Below are 17,293 nucleotides of genomic sequence, written 5' to 3'. Positions count from 1 at the left end.
TGCAAACCAGGAACCAGTTGGGGTTTTTTTTCCCCCCGGAGGGCCATATTTGGCCCTCTGGGCGCCAGTCCCGCTCGTAGCCTGTGCAAGAATTTGTTCGTTTCCAGAGTTCCGGAACGTGTTCCCTCTGCTCTGCCAACGTGGCTCCCAATCGCAGGCGTCTGCTCACAAGCCAGCAAGGAACTTCGGACCCCGAATTTCACTTGATAACGGGGGTCATTCCGTTTTTTTCTTCTGGCAGAACTCCGACCCCGGATCTTTCTGTCCCCTTTTGGAAGAGGCCTCCTTGCTTTGACGGTCCTTTGTCGCCGGCTAGAATGGAACCAAAGCAGGTTTGGCTGGGAAATCATGTCTTTTAGTCCAGGGAGATGAAAGCATGGTTTGGTTCCACACAGCAAGAGGCCTGCTGTGCTCTTTGGCCTTAGGGCCCAGTCCTCATGGAACTCTGTGGTCTTTGGACCTCCCGTTCAGCTCCTTTTTTCAAATGAAGTAGGGCCAATTCCTCTTGGGTTGATGTTTTCAAAGGTCCTGCAGTGGACTGGCCATTGGTCAGCCAGCAGTCGTACCGAGGTTCTTCAGAAGGCAAGGGTGCTGCACCACCATCTGCTGGCTGGGAAGTATTACTAATCCTGTGCCGGTTCCCTCCGGCCCCTTAAGTAGTCCAAGAGAAAAAATGTCCCCGTTTCCTTCAGGAGAAATTACTCTTCCGGGTTCAAGGGAGTCTTGGACTTTCCCCTTCCGTGACGTTCTGGAGCAGGCGACCGTGTTGCCTTAGCAATGCTGGAGCAACTTTCAAACGGGCTTCTTTTGACATAAGCGTTGATCCTTTTTATGACCGGAGTACGGATCTTTTTCTTAATCGGCTGCTTGGTACAATGAAATAAAAGGACTTCTCTCTTGCAAGGATGGTGAACTGGGATTTATCGCTTGGCTGCTGTCTTGGGGTGGGTGGGGGGAGACACAGCAAAACCCACCCAGTGCTTGCGGTGTTATAGGCATGGGCCTCCTGAGCAGTGTTCCCTCTCAGCTGAGTCAGTGTGAGCCAGCTCACCGTTTTTTTAGCCTCCGGCGCACACATTTTTGTCTTCGCTCAGGAAGGAGGGCTCCAGAGCAAACTAATTCATGCAGCAGCCAGATCGCTGGCTCACAACCTTAATGCCAGTAGCAGCTCACAAAGTAGAATTTTTGCTCACAAGATTCCACAGCTTCGAGGGAGCCTTGCTCCTGATCCGTGCAGTTCCACTCTGAAGCTTTTGCCTCTAGAGTGGCCCTGGATTCTCTTTCAGGTGCAGGCAAAGGGATCTAGCACCCTGAGGACTCTGCCAATGACCGGAGGCAGCCAGGCAAGGGGGGGGGTAGTGTTTTTGACACACACACACAGAGCTTCCCCCCCCCCCGCCGCGTTTGTGCTGTGATCAATTGACTGTGGGAGTTGGAAGCCCAGCCATAGCCTAGCACAGACCTCTCCCTCTGATTGTTTTCGGAATGGAATGGGGTAGACTTAGTTTGGTGTCGTGGTGAAGTGCGCGGACTCTAATCTGGGAGAACCGGGTTTGATTCCCCCTCTCCTCCACCTGCAGCTGCTGGTGTGACCTCGGGTCAGTCACAAGTTCTCTCAGAGCTGTTCTCTCAGAGCTCTCTCAGCCCCGCCTACCTCACAGAGTGTGGGGAGGGGAAGGAGTTTGTAAGCTGCTCTGAGACTCCGAGTGAAGGGCGGGGGATAAGTCCAATCTCCTCTTAGAATCATGGAATGTGAGAGCTGGAGGGGACCTTGCAAGTCATCTAGTCCAACCCCCTGCACTCTGCAGGAGCATAGCCGAAAGATAGCCCTGCAACAGACCCGAAAGGGTCGTCCAGCCTCCGCTTGGAAACGTCCAGCGAGGGAGCATCCACCACCTCCCGAGGCAGTCTGTTCCACTGCTCAACCACTCTTCCAGTTAGGAAGTTTCTCCTGATATTTAGCCGGTATAGAATCACAGAATGTTAGAGTTGGAAGGGACCTTGCAGGTCATCTAGTCCAACCCCCTGCACTCTGCAGGAGCAGAGCTGAAATATAGCCCTACATACCTACAACACACCTGAAAGATGGTCGCCCAGCCTCCGCTCGAAAACGTCCAGCGAAGGAGCATCCACCACCTCCCAAGGCGGTCCGTCCCACTACACTTCTTCTTAACCCTGGTCTGCCAAACATGGGGCATTCCAGGGCAGATGATAGCTAGGGCAGAAATTGGAGTCTCTATTGTGAGTCCCCCCCCCCCCAAGGAGGCTTCATCCAAGCTCTCTTTAGGACACTGGGTTCCAAATGAGCAGAGGTTCTGGAAAAAGGTCATGTTGAGCCCTTGGCTGACTGACTTTTCTCCCTTTATCGCAAGACAAGAACTCGTGGGCACTGCATGAAATTGCTGAGCGGTCGGGTTAGAACAGATAAAAGGAAGTCCTTCTTCACCCAAAGAGTGATTAACACTTGGAATTCACTGCCACAGGAGGTGGTGGCGGCTACAAGCATGGACGGCTTCAAGAGGGCATTAGATAAGCATATGCAGTAGAGGTCCATCAGTGACTCTTAGCCACAAGGGATAGATAGGGGCTCTCAGGCTGGGGCAGGTGATGCTCTGTCTTCTTGGTGCTTGGGGGGCAAGAGTGGGAGGGCTTCTGGAGCTCTGGCCCTGCTGGTGGACCTCCTGAGGGCCCCTGGTATTTCTGGCCACTGTGTGACCCAGAGTGTTGGACTGGATGGGCCACTGGCCTGATCCGGCATGGCTTCTCTTACGTCCTTATGACTGGGGCAAGGGATGCTCTGTCTTCTGGGTGCTTGGGGGGGGGCAACAGTGGGAGGGCTTCTAGTGTCCCGGCCCCACTGCTGGACCTCCTGAGGGCACCTGGTATTTTTGACCACTGTGTGACACAGAGTGTTGGACTGGATGGGCCACTGGCCTGATCCGACATTGTCTTCTCTTATGTTCTTATAGGAACTCTCGGGCTGGGGCAAGGGATGCTCTGTCTTCTCAGTGCTTGGGGGGGGCGACAGTGGGAGGGCTTCTAGTGTCCTGGCCCCACTGCTGGACCTCCTGATGGCACCTGGTATTTCTGGCCACTGTGTGACACAGAGTGTTGGACTGGATGGGCCACTGGCCTGATCCAGCATTGGCTTCTCTCCTATGTTCATGCCCAGTGTATGTCCTAAAATGTGCCCCAAGGTCTTCTTTGGGGCGCAGGGCTTCACAACTAAGTGGGGGGAAGGGTTCCCTGAGTGCTGGAGAAATCCACCACTTTAGGATTTAGGGAAACAAGCTGCTTATGGGATTCTTTCCCCCACTCTAAAGCGATTACAGAATAGCTCACCAGTTGTAGCGGCCTAAGCTAACAGGCCCTGACAACCTCTCCCCCCCCCCCCCCAAGCAGTTAATCCCATGTAAGAAAAGAACAGTGAAGGAAGTAGAGGCCAGATAAGGCCAACCTGCAGGGGAAGGGACCGCTCTCCCCTTTTGCCCCCCCTCCTTTCCCTGCAAGGCAGCACCAGAATACACAAGGGCCAGATCAAAAGGTGGTGTGTGTGTGGGGGGGGGGTTCATTTGGCAAGGGGGAGATGAAGACGGCCGCTCCTGGTTTGTCAGCCGACCACCATGTAGATTCCCCCCCCCCCCAAAAAAAACCCTCTGGGTTCCCAGTGCATTTAGGTAAAGGTTCCCTTGCTCGAAAGCCAGTCGAATCCGACTCTAGGGTTGCGGTGCTCATCTCCGTTTCAAAGCTGAAGAGCCAGCGCTGTCCGAAGACATTTCCGTGGTCATGTGGCTGGCATGACTCAACAAGGCACACGGAACGCTGTTCCCTTCCCACCAGAGTGGTACCTATTTATCTCCTTGCAATTTCTTGCTTTCGAACGGCTAGGTTGGCAGGAGCTGGAACGAGAGACGGGAGCTCACTCCATCATGCGGCACCCGGGTCTCGAACTGCTGAACTACCGACCTTCCACAGCCTGCAGTTCAGCGTCTTCACCACTTGAGCCACCGCAGCTCCTAAAGTAAAGGTAAAGGTCCCCTTGCTCGAAAGCCAGTCGCGTCCGACTCTAGGGTTGCGGTGCTCATCTCCGTTTCAAAGCCGAAGAGCCAGCGCTGTCCAAAGACATTTCCGTGGTCATGTGGCCAGCATGACTAAACACCAAGGCGCACAGAACGCTGTTCCCTTCCCACCGGAGTGGTACCTATTTATCTACTTGCCATTTCTTGCTTTCGAACTGCGAGGTTGGCAGGAGCTGGAACGAGAGACGGGAGCTCACTCCGTCGTGCGGCACACTCGGGCCTCGAACTGCTGAACTACCGACCTTCCACAGCCTGCAGTTCAGCGTCTTAACCACTTGAGCCATCAGAAGGTTTGTCGGGATGGGGGGGAGTCCTCCTCCTGTGGGTTCTAAACAGGGGAACGATCATATGTGAATGGGACACAGGTGCAACACGGTCACCCAGGTCTTCGCAGCCCAGGCGAGCCTGATCGCGTCAGATCGCAGAAGTCGAGGAGGGTCAGCCCCCGTTAGGACTTGGATAGGTGACCAGTGTTCCCTCTAAGCTTAGTGTGAGCCAGCTCACAGCTCTTTAGCCTCTGGCTCACACAGGAAGGAGGGCTCCAGAGCAGTGTTCCCTCTAAGCTGCGTTAGTGTGAGCTAGCTCACAGCTCTTTAGCCTCCGGCTCACACATTTGTGTCTTCGCTCAGGAAGGAGGGCTCCAGAGCAGTGTTCCCTCTAAGCTGCGTTAGTGTGAGCTAGCTCACAGCTCTTTAGCCTCCGGCTCACACATTTGTGTCTTCGCTCAGGAAGGAGGGCTCCAGAGCAGTGTTCCCTCTAAGCTGCGTTAGTGTGAGCTAGCTCACAGCTCTTTAGCCTCCGGCTCACACATTTGTGTCTTCGCTCAGGAAGGAGGGCTCCAGAGCAGTGTTCCCTCTAAGCTGCGTTAGTGTGAGCTAGCTCACAGCTCTTTAGCCTCCGGCTCACACATTTGTGTCTTCGCTCAGGAAGGAGGGCTCCAGAGCAGTGTTCCCTCTAAGCTGCGTTAGTGTGAGCTAGCTCACAGCTCTTTAGCCTCCGGCTCACACATTTGTGTCTTCGCTCAGGAAGGAGGGCTCCAGAGCAGTGTTCCCTCTAAGCTGCGTTAGTGTGAGCTAGCTCACAGCTCTTTAGCCTCCGGCTCACACATTTGTGTCTTCGCTCAGGAAGGAGGGCTCCAGAGCAGTGTTCCCTCTAAGCTGCGTTAGTGTGAGCTAGCTCACAGCTCTTTAGCCTCCGGCTCACACATTTGTGTCTTCGCTCAGGAAGGAGGGCTCCAGAGCAGTGTTCCCTCTAAGCTGCGTTAGTGTGAGCTAGCTCACAGCTCTTTAGCCTCCGGCTCACACATTTGTGTCTTCGCTCAGGAAGGAGGGCTCCAGAGCAGTGTTCCCTCTAAGCTGCGTTAGTGTGAGCTAGCTCACAGCTCTTTAGCCTCCGGCTCACACATTTGTGTCTTCGCTCAGGAAGGAGGGCTCCAGAGCAGTGTTCCCTCTAAGCTGCGTTAGTGTGAGCTAGCTCACAGCTCTTTAGCCTCCGGCTCACACATTTGTGTCTTCGCTCAGGAAGGAGGGCTCCAGAGCAGTGTTCCCTCTAAGCTGCGTTAGTGTGAGCTAGCTCACAGCTCTTTAGCCTCCGGCTCACACATTTGTGTCTTCGCTCAGGAAGGAGGGCTCCAGAGCAGTGTTCCCTCTAAGCTGCGTTAGTGTGAGCTAGCTCACAGCTCTTTAGCCTCCGGCTCACACATTTGTGTCTTCGCTCAGGAAGGAGGGCTCCAGAGCAGTGTTCCCTCTAAGCTGCGTTAGTGTGAGCTAGCTCACAGCTCTTTAGCCTCCGGCTCACACATTTGTGTCTTCGCTCAGGAAGGAGGGCTCCAGAGCAGTGTTCCCTCTAAGCTGAGTTAGTGTGAGCTAGCTCACAGTTCTTTAGCTTCCAGCTCACATTTGTGTCTTTGCTCAAGAAGGGATGGCTCCAGAGCAAACTAATCTATGCAGGAGCCAAATCGCTCGCTCACAACTATAATGCCAGGAGCTCACAAAGTAGGATTTTTGGTCACAGGAATCCATGGTTTAGAGGGAGCATTGTAGGTGACCAGGGGTCATTTGGTAGAAAAAGAGGTGCAGGAGCTCATTAGCATAACTCAGTCGCATAACTTATTTCCATATGCCACACCCCCTGACATCACCAGAAGTGTGTCAGAAGGCAACACCCACTGCAACTTACCTGGCTGCTTCTTGCTCCTCGTGGTCCGGGGCTGCTGGGAGCAGGGGGTGGGGCTTGTTGCATGTGCCCGCCCCCTGGGCTCTTTACTGCCGGAGCTCTGCTCCTGTGCGCTCCTGCAGGAAATGACCCCTGTAGGTGACCACTGAGAAAATCCAGGGTTTCAGCCCGGAGGCAGGCAATGGCAAACTGCCTCTATTTATCTCCTGCCTTCACCTGGGTGGCCCAGGCTAGCCTGGTTTTGTCAGGTCTTGGGAGCTAAGCAGGGTCGGCCCGGGTTAGTCCTCAGATGGGAGACCCCCAAGGAAGTACAGGGTCACGACACAGAGGCAGGCAAATGGGAAACCTTCTCTGAACGTCTCTTGCCTTGAAAACGCAATGCTCCCTCTAAGCTGCGGAGTCCTGTGAGCAAAAATTCTACTTTGCGAGCTCCCGGCATTAAAGTCGTAAGCGAGCGATTTGGCCGCTGCATCAATGAGTTTGCTCTGGAGCCCTCCTTCCTTTTTTCTTTTCTTTTTAAGAAAAATTTATTAGGATATAATAAACACAAGTCAATATACATCACACACTTTTATACCCATATATCCTACCCTCCTCCCCCCTTCCCCCCCCCCCTTTTCGGCTTCCCACAGTGCTCTAACCTCCTGCTCAGTTCTTAAATCCTCTTAACCTCCTTTTAAATCTATTACACAAATCTATAGGTAACTTATCCTTCCCCATTTTGGTTATACATCTTATTGTATTTTACAATATCTATTAATTTTCAGTAGTTATCAAAGCTAAATAAACCGTCCCTTATATCCCAGTTGTTTTCCAAATAGTCTTTAAAAACTTTCCAATCCGCAAAAAAATCCGCTTCTTCCAGATTATTACGTTTCCTTGTCATTTTGTCCATTTCAACCATATGGAGCCCTCCTTCCTGAGCAGAGACAAAAGTGTGAGCCGGAGGCTAGAAAACTGTGAGCTGGCTCACACTCAGCTTAGAGGGAACACTGGTCATCATGAGCCGGCTGTGAACTGAGAGCACACGGTTATTATACTTTCCAAGGGGAGCCATGCTGTTCTGGAGTAGAACAAAAGCTCATGCCCCAAAAAAGCCCCAAGGCGATACTGGACCTTGGCTTCCTGTCTCATGGCCAATGGGGATTTCTCCACACCGACTCCCCCTCTGCCTACCACACCTCATCCAACCACACCTGCTATTGTCATTCACCTGCTATTGCCATTCGGCATCTGAAACCAACTCCGCTCTCCGAGGTATAAGGACAGACGGACTCACACTCTAGCTGTATCTGAAGAAGAGAGCATTGACGCATGCAGGCTCCTCCCCTGCCACAAATTTTGTTAAATCTTTAAGTTGCTCCTGGACGCTTGCTATTCTCTACTGCTACAGACAGACTAGCACGGCTGCCCGTGTTGTTCTGTCTCCATGGAAGTCACCACATTTAGCCCTGCAGAATGGAAATCCGTCAGCCTTGTGACCCAATCACGCCTGTGACTGTCGTTTGCCTGCTAATGTCATTTGATACCAGATGAAAGGCCGTGGCACAGCAATCTATGCAAACAAGGGGAAATGCATGCGCCCAAATTTTAACACCAGCATGATTCTTGAAAAAATTATTGAAACGGATTTGCTGGCAGAGACACTGCGACATCCTTACAGTTCAAGGACTCTTTTGAATTCATTATTACAAATTGTTTTGGGTGAAAATGCCACCTGTGAATTTCTACCTGTGGTTAACTTTACCTGTGAATTTCTACCTGCCTATTTATTGTGTCATAGGAAAATTTGTTCTGAGTACTATATCTATCTATCTATTTAATTTATTAAATCATTGATTTTTGGTGTTAAAATTTGTGCACATGCATTTTTTCCCTTGTTTGCTAATGTCATTTGGCATCTGAAACCACTCCCCTCTCTAAGGTATAAGGACAGATGGACTCACACTCTAGCTGTATCTGATGAAGTGAGCAGTGACTCACGAAAGTCCCTGCACTGCCACAAGTGTTGTCAGTCTTGCAGGTGCTGCTGGACTCTGGTTCTTTTCTACACCTACAGACAGACTAACACGGCCACCCATCTTGATATATTGTTATAATGAATGTGTGAATGGTACACAAATCCAATATGGTCTACCAGGTCATCTCTATTTTAATGCACATGTAATGCTGACAGTGTTTTTTTTGGTTATCTTAAACCTGACTAATTTAGGAGATCAAAACTCCCATCCAGGGGTCATTTCCTGCGGGAGCGCACAGGAGCGGAGCTCCGGCAGTAAAGAGTTCAGGGGGCGGGCACATGCAACAAACCCCGCCCCCTGCTCCCAGCAGCCCTCAGTCGGGCCATGAGGAGCAAGAAGCAACCAGGTAAGTTGCAGAGCCCCCCACCGCCCCGCCTTCAGGTACAAGCTCTCCCTCCTCTGTGATGGCAGATCTGCACGTCCCCCCCCCAATAGCTAGCAATCCAAAACAGTCCAGTGGAGGCAGAGCGGTGGGTGTTGCCTTCTGACACACTTCCGGTGATAGTAACAAGAATGGGCACAGTAAAAAGACCAATGAAAAAAGGAAAAAGAACTCTTGACAATTTAGCGCTTGGTAATATATTCATAAATCATAATATACAATAACAGAAAATAAGTAATATATATAGTGAATGTAGACGGTGGTCTCCGGAATGGTGTGCCATTTCAACAATTATCTTCTTCCGAACAAGGATATGTACATAAACTGCCTTTCAACAATTCATTTCTCTTGGTGACGTATTGGAAATATACTGTTGATTCACTTCATCATAAAGCTATGCTTACAGCTATGTTCTTCAAAGGGCTATAATTGCTGAATGCAACAGTATATTTCCAATACGTCACCAAGAGAAATGAATTGTTGAAAGACAGTTTATGTACATATCCTTGTTCGGAAGAAGATAATTGTTGAAATGGCACACCATTCCGGAGACCACCGTCTACATTCACTATATATATTACTTATTTTCTGTTATTGTATATTATGATTTATGAATATATTAAAAGGTAAAGGTTCCCTTGCTCGAAAGCCAGTCGAATCCGACTCTAGGGTTGCGGTGCTCATCTCCGTTTCAAAGCAGAAGAGCCAGCACTGTCCGAAGACATTTCCGTGGTCATGTGGCCGGCATGACTAAACACCAATATTACCAAGCGCTAAATTGTCACACTTCCGGTGATGTCAGGGGGTGTGGCGTATGCAAATATTATGTTAATGAGCTCCTGCACCTCTTTTTCTACGAAATGTCCCCTGATTCCCATCCAGTGTTACTCCGTGTTAAGGAAGTCCCTGCATGGAATTCAGTGGGGCATTTTCATTAGGGCTGTCTCTGGCAAGGTTGCCCTCTGGTGGCTGCTGTGGGAACAGGCCTCACACACACACCCTCCCCACCTTAACACCGCACCCATTATCTTACACAGAAAATGTCGCTTTATTGTAGAATTCCTGGTGTGGGAAAGGCCACCTGAATACTACAAGGCTTACGAAATGAGAATTCTCTGGGCTGGTTGTAGCCAATGCTGGCGGAGACGCTGGAGTTCCACTTCGACCGGGCAGACTTCTCCTCCACCTTCGCTGTGCACCTGGCCCAAGATGGCCACCGGGTTCGTAGCATCCTTCCGGGAACGGAGCCCAAGCATGCATTTTAGGGGAAGGGGGGGGGGGGGGGGATGTGCCTAAGGAGCCACCAGTCTCTTCCCCCCCCCCCAAGGCAGCATTTGGGGTTCGGCTCCTCCCACGCCCTGGGCCTTTGCTGCCACCCCCCTCCCCAGCCAAGTTGTCTGCCTCTTTGCGAAGAAAGGAAGGAGGGAGAGCTGGCAGCAGAGATCGGCTTTGCCTCGCTGGGTGCAGTTCCAGCTCCCTGGGCCACCCCAGCCGGAAAGTCTGTACGATTCTCGCGCGGAGGTGAGGGAAGCCGAGGTCTCAATCCGTGACGGGCCGCGGGGATGAGGATTTGAAGACGACGCCCTTCTGGTCCTGCCGGGTCTTCTCCCTGGGTCAAGATGGGGAAGATAAAGGAGTCAGAAGACGACGAAGAAGAAGAGATTGGATTTATACCCCATGGCCCTTCACTACCCGGAGGAGTCTCAGAGCGGCTTACAAACTCCTTTCCCTTCCCCTCCCCACAACAGGCACCCTGGGAGGTAGGCGGGGCTGAGAGAGCTCTCTCGAGAACTGCCCTTGAGAGAACAGCTCGGAGAGAACTACGGTTTGCCCGAGGTCACCCAGCAGCTGCAAGTGGAGGAGTGGGGAATCAAACCCAGTTCTCCCAGATTAGAGTCTGCGCACTTCACCATGACACCAGACTGGCTCCTAGAAGGAGGTGGAGGAGATGGACTTATACCCCATGGCCCTTCACTACCCAAAGGAGTCTCAGAGCGGCTTACAAACTCCTTTCCCTTCCCCCTCCCCACAACAGACACCCTGTGAGGTAGGTGGGGCTGACAGAGCTCTGAGAGAGAAATGCTCTTTTCCAAGAACAGCTCTCACAGAACTACGGCTTGCCCAAGGTCATCCAGCCAGGTGCAAGTGGAGGAGTGGGGAATCGAACCAGGCTCTCCCAGATTAGAATACGCGCACTTAACCACGACACCAGACTGGCTCAGGAGAAGCCCTGGAGCTCCCACAATCATGAGGGGGCACCTAGCTGACTTCTTTTAGAGACAACTCCATGACAGACGGAGATCAAGAATCTGAAAATGAGACGTATGGCCAAGGGAGAGTCAGAAGTCCCCTTGATCTCGTGGTTAGACAATGACTAAGAGGAAATGAATGCGGTTCTACATTTGAATGTATAGATGTGGTGTTTTGGTGGAGGGTTATGTTTGTGAGTCCTGTGTTGTGTTAAAATAAATAAAAATTATATTGTAAAAAAAAGAAGTCCCCTTGATCTCAATGAGGTTCAGTAGGCCTCAGCCTAAATAGCATAAGGCTATCGGGGAGCTCAGAGTGAAAGAGGAGAGCGCAAAAGTGGGCTTGAAGCTCAACATCAAAAAAACTAAGATCATGGCATCCAGCCCCATCACTCCTTGGCAAATAGAAGGGGAAGTCGTGGAAGTAGTGACAGACTTCACGTTCCTGGGATCCCAGATCACCGCAGACTGTGACAGCAGCCATGAAATTAAAAGACGCCTGCTCCTTGGGAGGAAAGCGATGGCGAACCTAAACAGCATGATAAAAAGTAGAGACATCACCCTGCCAACAAAAGTCCGCCTGGTCAAAGCAATGGTATTCCCAGTAGTCATGTATGGCTGCGAGAGTTGGACTATAAGGAAGGCCGAGCGCCAAAGAATAGAGTCTTTTGAACTATGGTGCTGGAGAAGACTCTTGAGAGTCCCTTGGACTGCAAGAAGATCAAATCAGTAAATCCTAAAAGAAATCAACCCTGACTGTTCCCTGGAAGGCCAGATAATGAAACTGAAGCTCAGATACTTTGGCCACCCAATGAGAAGGGAGCCCTCCCTGGAGAAGACCCTGATGCTGGAAAAGATTGAAGGTCAAAGAAGACGGGGACGGCAAAGGATGAGATGGTTAGTGTCATAGATGCAACAAACATGAAATTGAGCAAACTTCAGACGACGGCGGAAGACCAGAAGGCCTGGCATGATTTGGTCCATGGGGTTGCGAAGAGTCGGACTCGACTGTGCGACTGAACAACAAACATCGGGGAGCAGGAAAGCTCAGTGGCCGAGCATCTGCTTGGCATGCAGGAGGTCCCAGGTTCAATCCCCAGCATCGCTAGTCAAAAAGGACCAGGAAGGAGACCAGAAAGACCTTGGCCTGAGACCCTGGAGAGCAGCTGCTTGTCTGAGCAGGTAATGCTGACCTGGATGGACGCAGAGGGGTCTGATTCAGTGGAAGGCAGCTTTGTGTGTTCACATGAGGTCCCCTTCTATAGGGGCAGGGACCAATCAGAAGCTTGCTGGATGTCACCTGGCCACCTGCTGACACTCTTTAAAAAAGATACCAGAGCCAAGTCCTAAAAAGGTATGGCCTCAAGCAATGTTCCCTCTAAGCTGCGGAGTCTTGTGCGCAAAAATTCTACTTTGTGAGCTACTGGCTGTATAGTTGTGAGCGAGCAATTTGGTTACTGCAGAAATTAGTTTGCTCTGGAGCCGTCTTTCCTGAACTAAGACAGAAATGTGTGAGCCGGAGGCTAAAAAACTGTGAGCTAGCTCACACTAACTCAGCTTAGAGGGAACACTGGCCTCAAGCCTCTGCCTCAAGAAGGCCTGCCAAGTGCCCCCCCGGACCTTTAGTAGAGTGACCAACACAATGACATAACACCAGAAGAGCCCTTCTGGATCGGACCAGGGAGGGTCCATCCAGTCCAGCATCCTGTCTCACACAGGGGCCAAATAGTTCCTCTGGAGGTCCAGCAACAGGGCAGAGAGGCCGAGGCCTTCCCCTGAGAAGAACATCAGAAGAGCCCTGCTGGGTCAGACCAGGGAGGGTCCATCCAGTCCAGCATCCCGTCTCACACGGGCCAGCCAGTTCCTCTGGAGGGCCAACAACAGGGCAGTGAGGCCGAGGCCTTCCCCTGAGAAGAACATCAGAAGAGCCCTGCTGGGTCGGCCCGGGGGGGGCCCATCTAGTCCAGCCTCCTGCCTCACACAGGGGCCAGCCAGTTCCTCTGGAGAGCCAACAACAGGGCAGGGAGGCCAAGGCCTTCCCCTGATGTTGCCTCCTGGCACTGAGTTTCAGAGGTTGACTGCCTCTGAGTGTGGAGGTTCCCCTCAGTCACCATGGCTAGTAGCCATTTCATGGATCTTTTGTCCATGTCATAATTATGGGTCAGTCACTCCTTTCTCTTGCCAGTCCCGAATCTCTTGCCAATCAATTTCTGTCGGTGAGTTCTGGCATGAGGAGAGGAAGGAAAGTTTCCATATTCAAAGAGGCGGAGGAGGAAGAGATTGGATTCACCCTTCACTCGGAGTCTCAGAGCGGCTTACAGTCTCCTTTCCCTTCCCCTCCCCCCAATGTTCCCTCTAAGCTGTGGAGTCTTGTGAGCAAAGATTCTACTTTGTGAGCGCCTGGCATTAAAGTTGTGAGCGAGCGATTCGGCTACTGCATAAATCAGGTTGCTCTGGAGCCCTCCTTCCAGAGCTGAGACAAAAATGTGTGAGCCGGAGGCTAGCTCACACTAACTCAGCTTAGAGGGAACACTGCTCCCCACAACAGACACCCTGTGAGGTAGGTGGGGCTGGGAGAACTCGTGGGACAACAGCTCCAAGAGAACTTGTGACTGACCCAAGGTCACACCAGCAGCTGCATGTGGAGGAGAGGGGAATCGAACCTGGTTCTCCCCAACTAGCGTCCACACTCTTAAGCACTACACCAAACTACAGTTAAAAACATAAGAGTTGGAAGGGACCTCCAGGGTCATCTACTCCAACCCCTGCACAATGCAGCAAATTCACAAATAGTCCAGCTCCCTATAGTTCTTTTCACCCTCTCCCGCCCCGGCATTAGCCATCTCATTTTCTTAGCAGTCCCAGTGGCCAGGGGTGGCTATCACCAATGTTTAATGGGGCCCGCTTCCTTATTGTTCCCCCTGTGGCCTTCTTGAAAGTGCTTCAAGTTTGTTCCTTCTACAAGCAAGAGCATAGAGTCAGGGTGGTGAAAACCAGGGAGGATTGTGAGGCACTCCAAAGGGATCTGTCAAGGATGGGCGAGTGGGCGTTAACATGGCAAATGGGGTTCAATGTGGCCAAGTGCAAGGTGATGCACATTGGAGCCAAAAATCCTAAATATAAATACACGTTGATGGGGTCTGAACTGGCAGAGACTGATCAAGAGAGAGATCTTGGAGTTGTAGTAGATAACTCACTGAAAATGTCGAGACAGTGTGTGACTGCAATAAAGAAGGCAAATGCTATGCTGGGGATTATTAGGAAGGGTATTGAAAACAGATCAGCCAATATAATAATGCCCCTATATAAATCAATGGTGAGACCTCATTTGGAATACTGTGTGCAATTCTGGTCACCACACCTTAAAAAGGATATTATAGCTTTGGAAAAAGTGCAGAAAAGGGCAACTCAAATGATAAAAGGGTTGGAACACTTTCCCTATGAGGAAAGGTTAAGGCGCTTAGGGCTCTTTAGCTTGGAGAAAAGACGACTGAGGGGTGACATGATCGAGGTTTATAAGATTATGCATGGGAAAGAGCAGGTAAAGAAAGAGGTACTTTTCTCCCTTTCTCACAATACAAGAACCCGTGGGCACTCCATGAAATTGCTGAGCGGTCGGGTTAGAACGGATAAAAGGAAGTACTTCTTCACCCAAAGAGTGATTAACACATGGAATTCACTGCCACAGGAAGTGGTGGCGGCTACAAGCATGGACGGCTTCAAAAGGGAATTAGATAACAACAGTGGGAGGGCTCCTAGTGTCCTGGCCCCACTGCTGGACCCCCTGATGGCACCTGGTATCTTTGGCCACTGTGTGACACAGGGTGTTGGACTGGATGGGCCTTTGGCCTGATCCAACATGGGCGTCTCTTATGTTCTTATGAGTTGTAGGCCAGACCCACATGTATCAGAGCTATGGGACATCCCCCAGCCCCACCCCACTGTGTAGACCTTTCCCCCCTTCTCTCTTGCAGCACAGTGCGGTTAGTGGGGGGGATACCTCCTGCGGGAAGAACGGAACCGCTTGGCCTCCCGTCTCCGCCTGCGTCTCACCGTATTCTTTTTGCTGCGATCCAGCCGGCAAGGAAGAGGCTGAGGCAGCCCAAGAACACCCCGAAAATGATGGCCACGATCTTCCCTGGAAGAGGAGCAGAAGGCAGAGTGAGACCCCCCCCCCAGGATTCACCAAAAAGGGGGTTCGGTTTGAGGAGAGGGGGAGGAAGTGAAGGAAGATTCCCAGGAGTGGTAGCAATGGCAGCGGGGAGGTGTCTAGTGTCAGTGGCGCGCAAGAGCTCTGACCAGGCCCTGCAGCTAGGATTTTGTGGCTTGTGGGGCAATTTTTTTTCCCTGGTGGAACTGAAGTTCTCAGTGCAGAAAGAAAAGCCAATAGAAAGCTGCTACCAGGACAGATCTCTAAATTGCAATCTGTCAAGCACTTTAGACGACAGTCCTCAGCCGCTGCAAGTTAATCACTCCTGCCAGCCTAAGCAACAATTCTGAGAACAAGCCGGCAGGTGGGGGTGATGACTTCTACAGCCAAGAAAACTGACACTTGGGCAGAAAAAGTCTCTTAAGGGAGACCAGTTCCTTGACACAGAGTTAGAAGGGATCCTAGAGGTCACCCACTCCAACCCCCTTGCTCACGGCGGGCATTCGTCAACCACAGCACCCCACTCTGCTTAAAGGAGAGCACGCCTTTAAAGAAAATGTTTTTCAATGATGGAAAAAAGCATTTAAAGGAGGGGGCAGAGCTCCCCCAAACCCCACCATGGCTACGGGCCTGGCTATGACCCAGGAAGGCCCTGTGAAAATCAAGCCTTCTTACATTATGCACTCACTCTGCACACTTCCTTCAGTCCAGCCCTTTCACTTCCCTACCGCTTGGCTCCACTGTGCAGTCCTCAGCCAACCACGTAAAGCTCTCTTGGGCCAATGCGAGATGTTAAGAAAAAGTTATCTCAAAAGATGGATTGCAGGCATTCCCTGGTAAACTGGAATGTGCATGAAAATCCCAATGCATTAATAAAATTCCATGACATCACAGCAGTCCGGCCAATAGAATCCTTGGGGCCTGATGCCTGATACATACAGGTAATGCCTCCTAGGTATCCTGCAGTGACTTCTTGGTCAGCGCTAGATTTGCGTGAGCGTTAAGTGCCATCTAGTCGCCTCCGACTTATGGTGAACCTGGGACCGAATGACCGCCAAAATGTCCTCTCGTTCACAGCCTGGCTCATGTCTTGCAAACTGAGGGTTGGGGCTTCCTTGATTGAGTTAAACCATCTCCTGCTGAGTATTCCTCTCTTCCTGCTGCCTTTAGCTTTCCCTGGCATTCTTCTCTTTTCCAGTGACTCCTGTCTTCTCATAATGTGACCAAAGTACAATAACCCCAGTTTAGTCACTGCAGCTTCAGGAAGAGCTCAGGCTTGAAATGCTCTATTTACGAATGAAAATACTTAAAAACGATGCATCGAGGGTCGCCAGCAAGAGAAAACTAATAAACTCTTAACGGGATGGTATTTAGAAGAGAGAAGAGATTGGATTTAGACCCCTCCCTTCATTCCCTGAAGGAGTCTCAGAGCAGCTTACCATCTCCTTTCCCTTCCCCTCCCCACAACAGACACCCTGTGACGCAATGTTCCCTCTAAACTGTGCCATCTTGTGAGCAAAAATTCTACATTGTGAGCTACTGGCATTAAAGTTGTGAGCGAGTGATTTGGCTACTGCATCAATGAGTTTGCTCTGGAGCCATCCTTCCTGAGCTAAGACAAAAAAGTGTGAGCTGGAGGCTAAAAAACTGTGAGCTAGCTCACACTAACTCAGCTTAGAGGGAACACTGCCTGTGAGGTGGGTGGGCCTGAGAGAGCTCTTTCCAGGACTGCCCTTGAGAGAACAGCCCTGAGAGAACTTGTGACTGACCCAAGGTCACACCAGCTGCTGCATGTGGAGGAGTGGGGAATCGAACCCAGTTCTCCCAGATTAGAGTCTGCGCTCTTAACCACTATACCCAACTGGCTCTTTAAGCCCATGTGATGAAAAGCTTCAACTATCTGTTTAAACACATACAATCTCTAAGGAGCAGGATGGTTTTCTCCAGGCCTGTCGGCACCCCTACACATAGCTAGATCTGAGGGTTAGACGGTGGCCTCGGGAAGCCCCTCGTATCCCATTGGATGGGAGGGGGTCCCTTTCGTGCTTCGGGCTGACTGAACAAGGCCTGGTCCCACAGCCAAATTCTCCCCTGCCAACACTCCTGGGCAAACATCCTCCCCAGCAACTCTGCAACTCTTCCTTTTCTCTTGATCCCCCCCCCCAGCCCAAACTGGGTCTCCCTCCCCCCTCCCTCCTCTTAGCCCCCTCCCTTGGGGTCCCCCCCAACTGCAACGC

At 51.3% G+C, this 17,293-nt stretch overlaps 1 protein-coding gene across 2 annotated transcripts in view; it reads right to left on the bottom strand.

Annotated features, from left to right (window-relative positions):
• Window positions 1-9,705: 9,705 nt before the first annotated feature.
• CA14 (carbonic anhydrase XIV) overlaps window positions 9,706-17,293 on the bottom strand; it is a 55,270-nt gene continuing 47,682 nt past the window's right edge. The window contains exons 10-11 of one of the 2 annotated variants that reach the window (XM_015410105.1): window positions 14,960-15,044; window positions 9,706-10,266 (exon numbers count right to left, since the gene is read on the bottom strand). In XM_015410105.1, the coding sequence (XP_015265591.1) occupies window positions 10,197-10,266; window positions 14,960-15,044 (155 nt within the window). In that variant the 3' untranslated portion in view covers window positions 9,706-10,196. Of the gene's footprint in view, window positions 10,267-14,906; window positions 15,045-17,293 lie in introns of both variants that reach the window. The other variant, XM_015410106.1, reaches the window with a different exon arrangement.

Source organism: Gekko japonicus, unplaced genomic scaffold (assembly GCF_001447785.1).
Source record: "Gekko japonicus isolate JY-2015 unplaced genomic scaffold, Gekko_japonicus_V1.1 scaffold424, whole genome shotgun sequence".
Classification (NCBI taxonomy): Eukaryota; Metazoa; Chordata; class Lepidosauria; order Squamata; family Gekkonidae; genus Gekko; species Gekko japonicus.
Note: the sequence above shows the minus strand (reverse complement) of the source record. Positions and strands in the feature narration are given on the sequence as shown.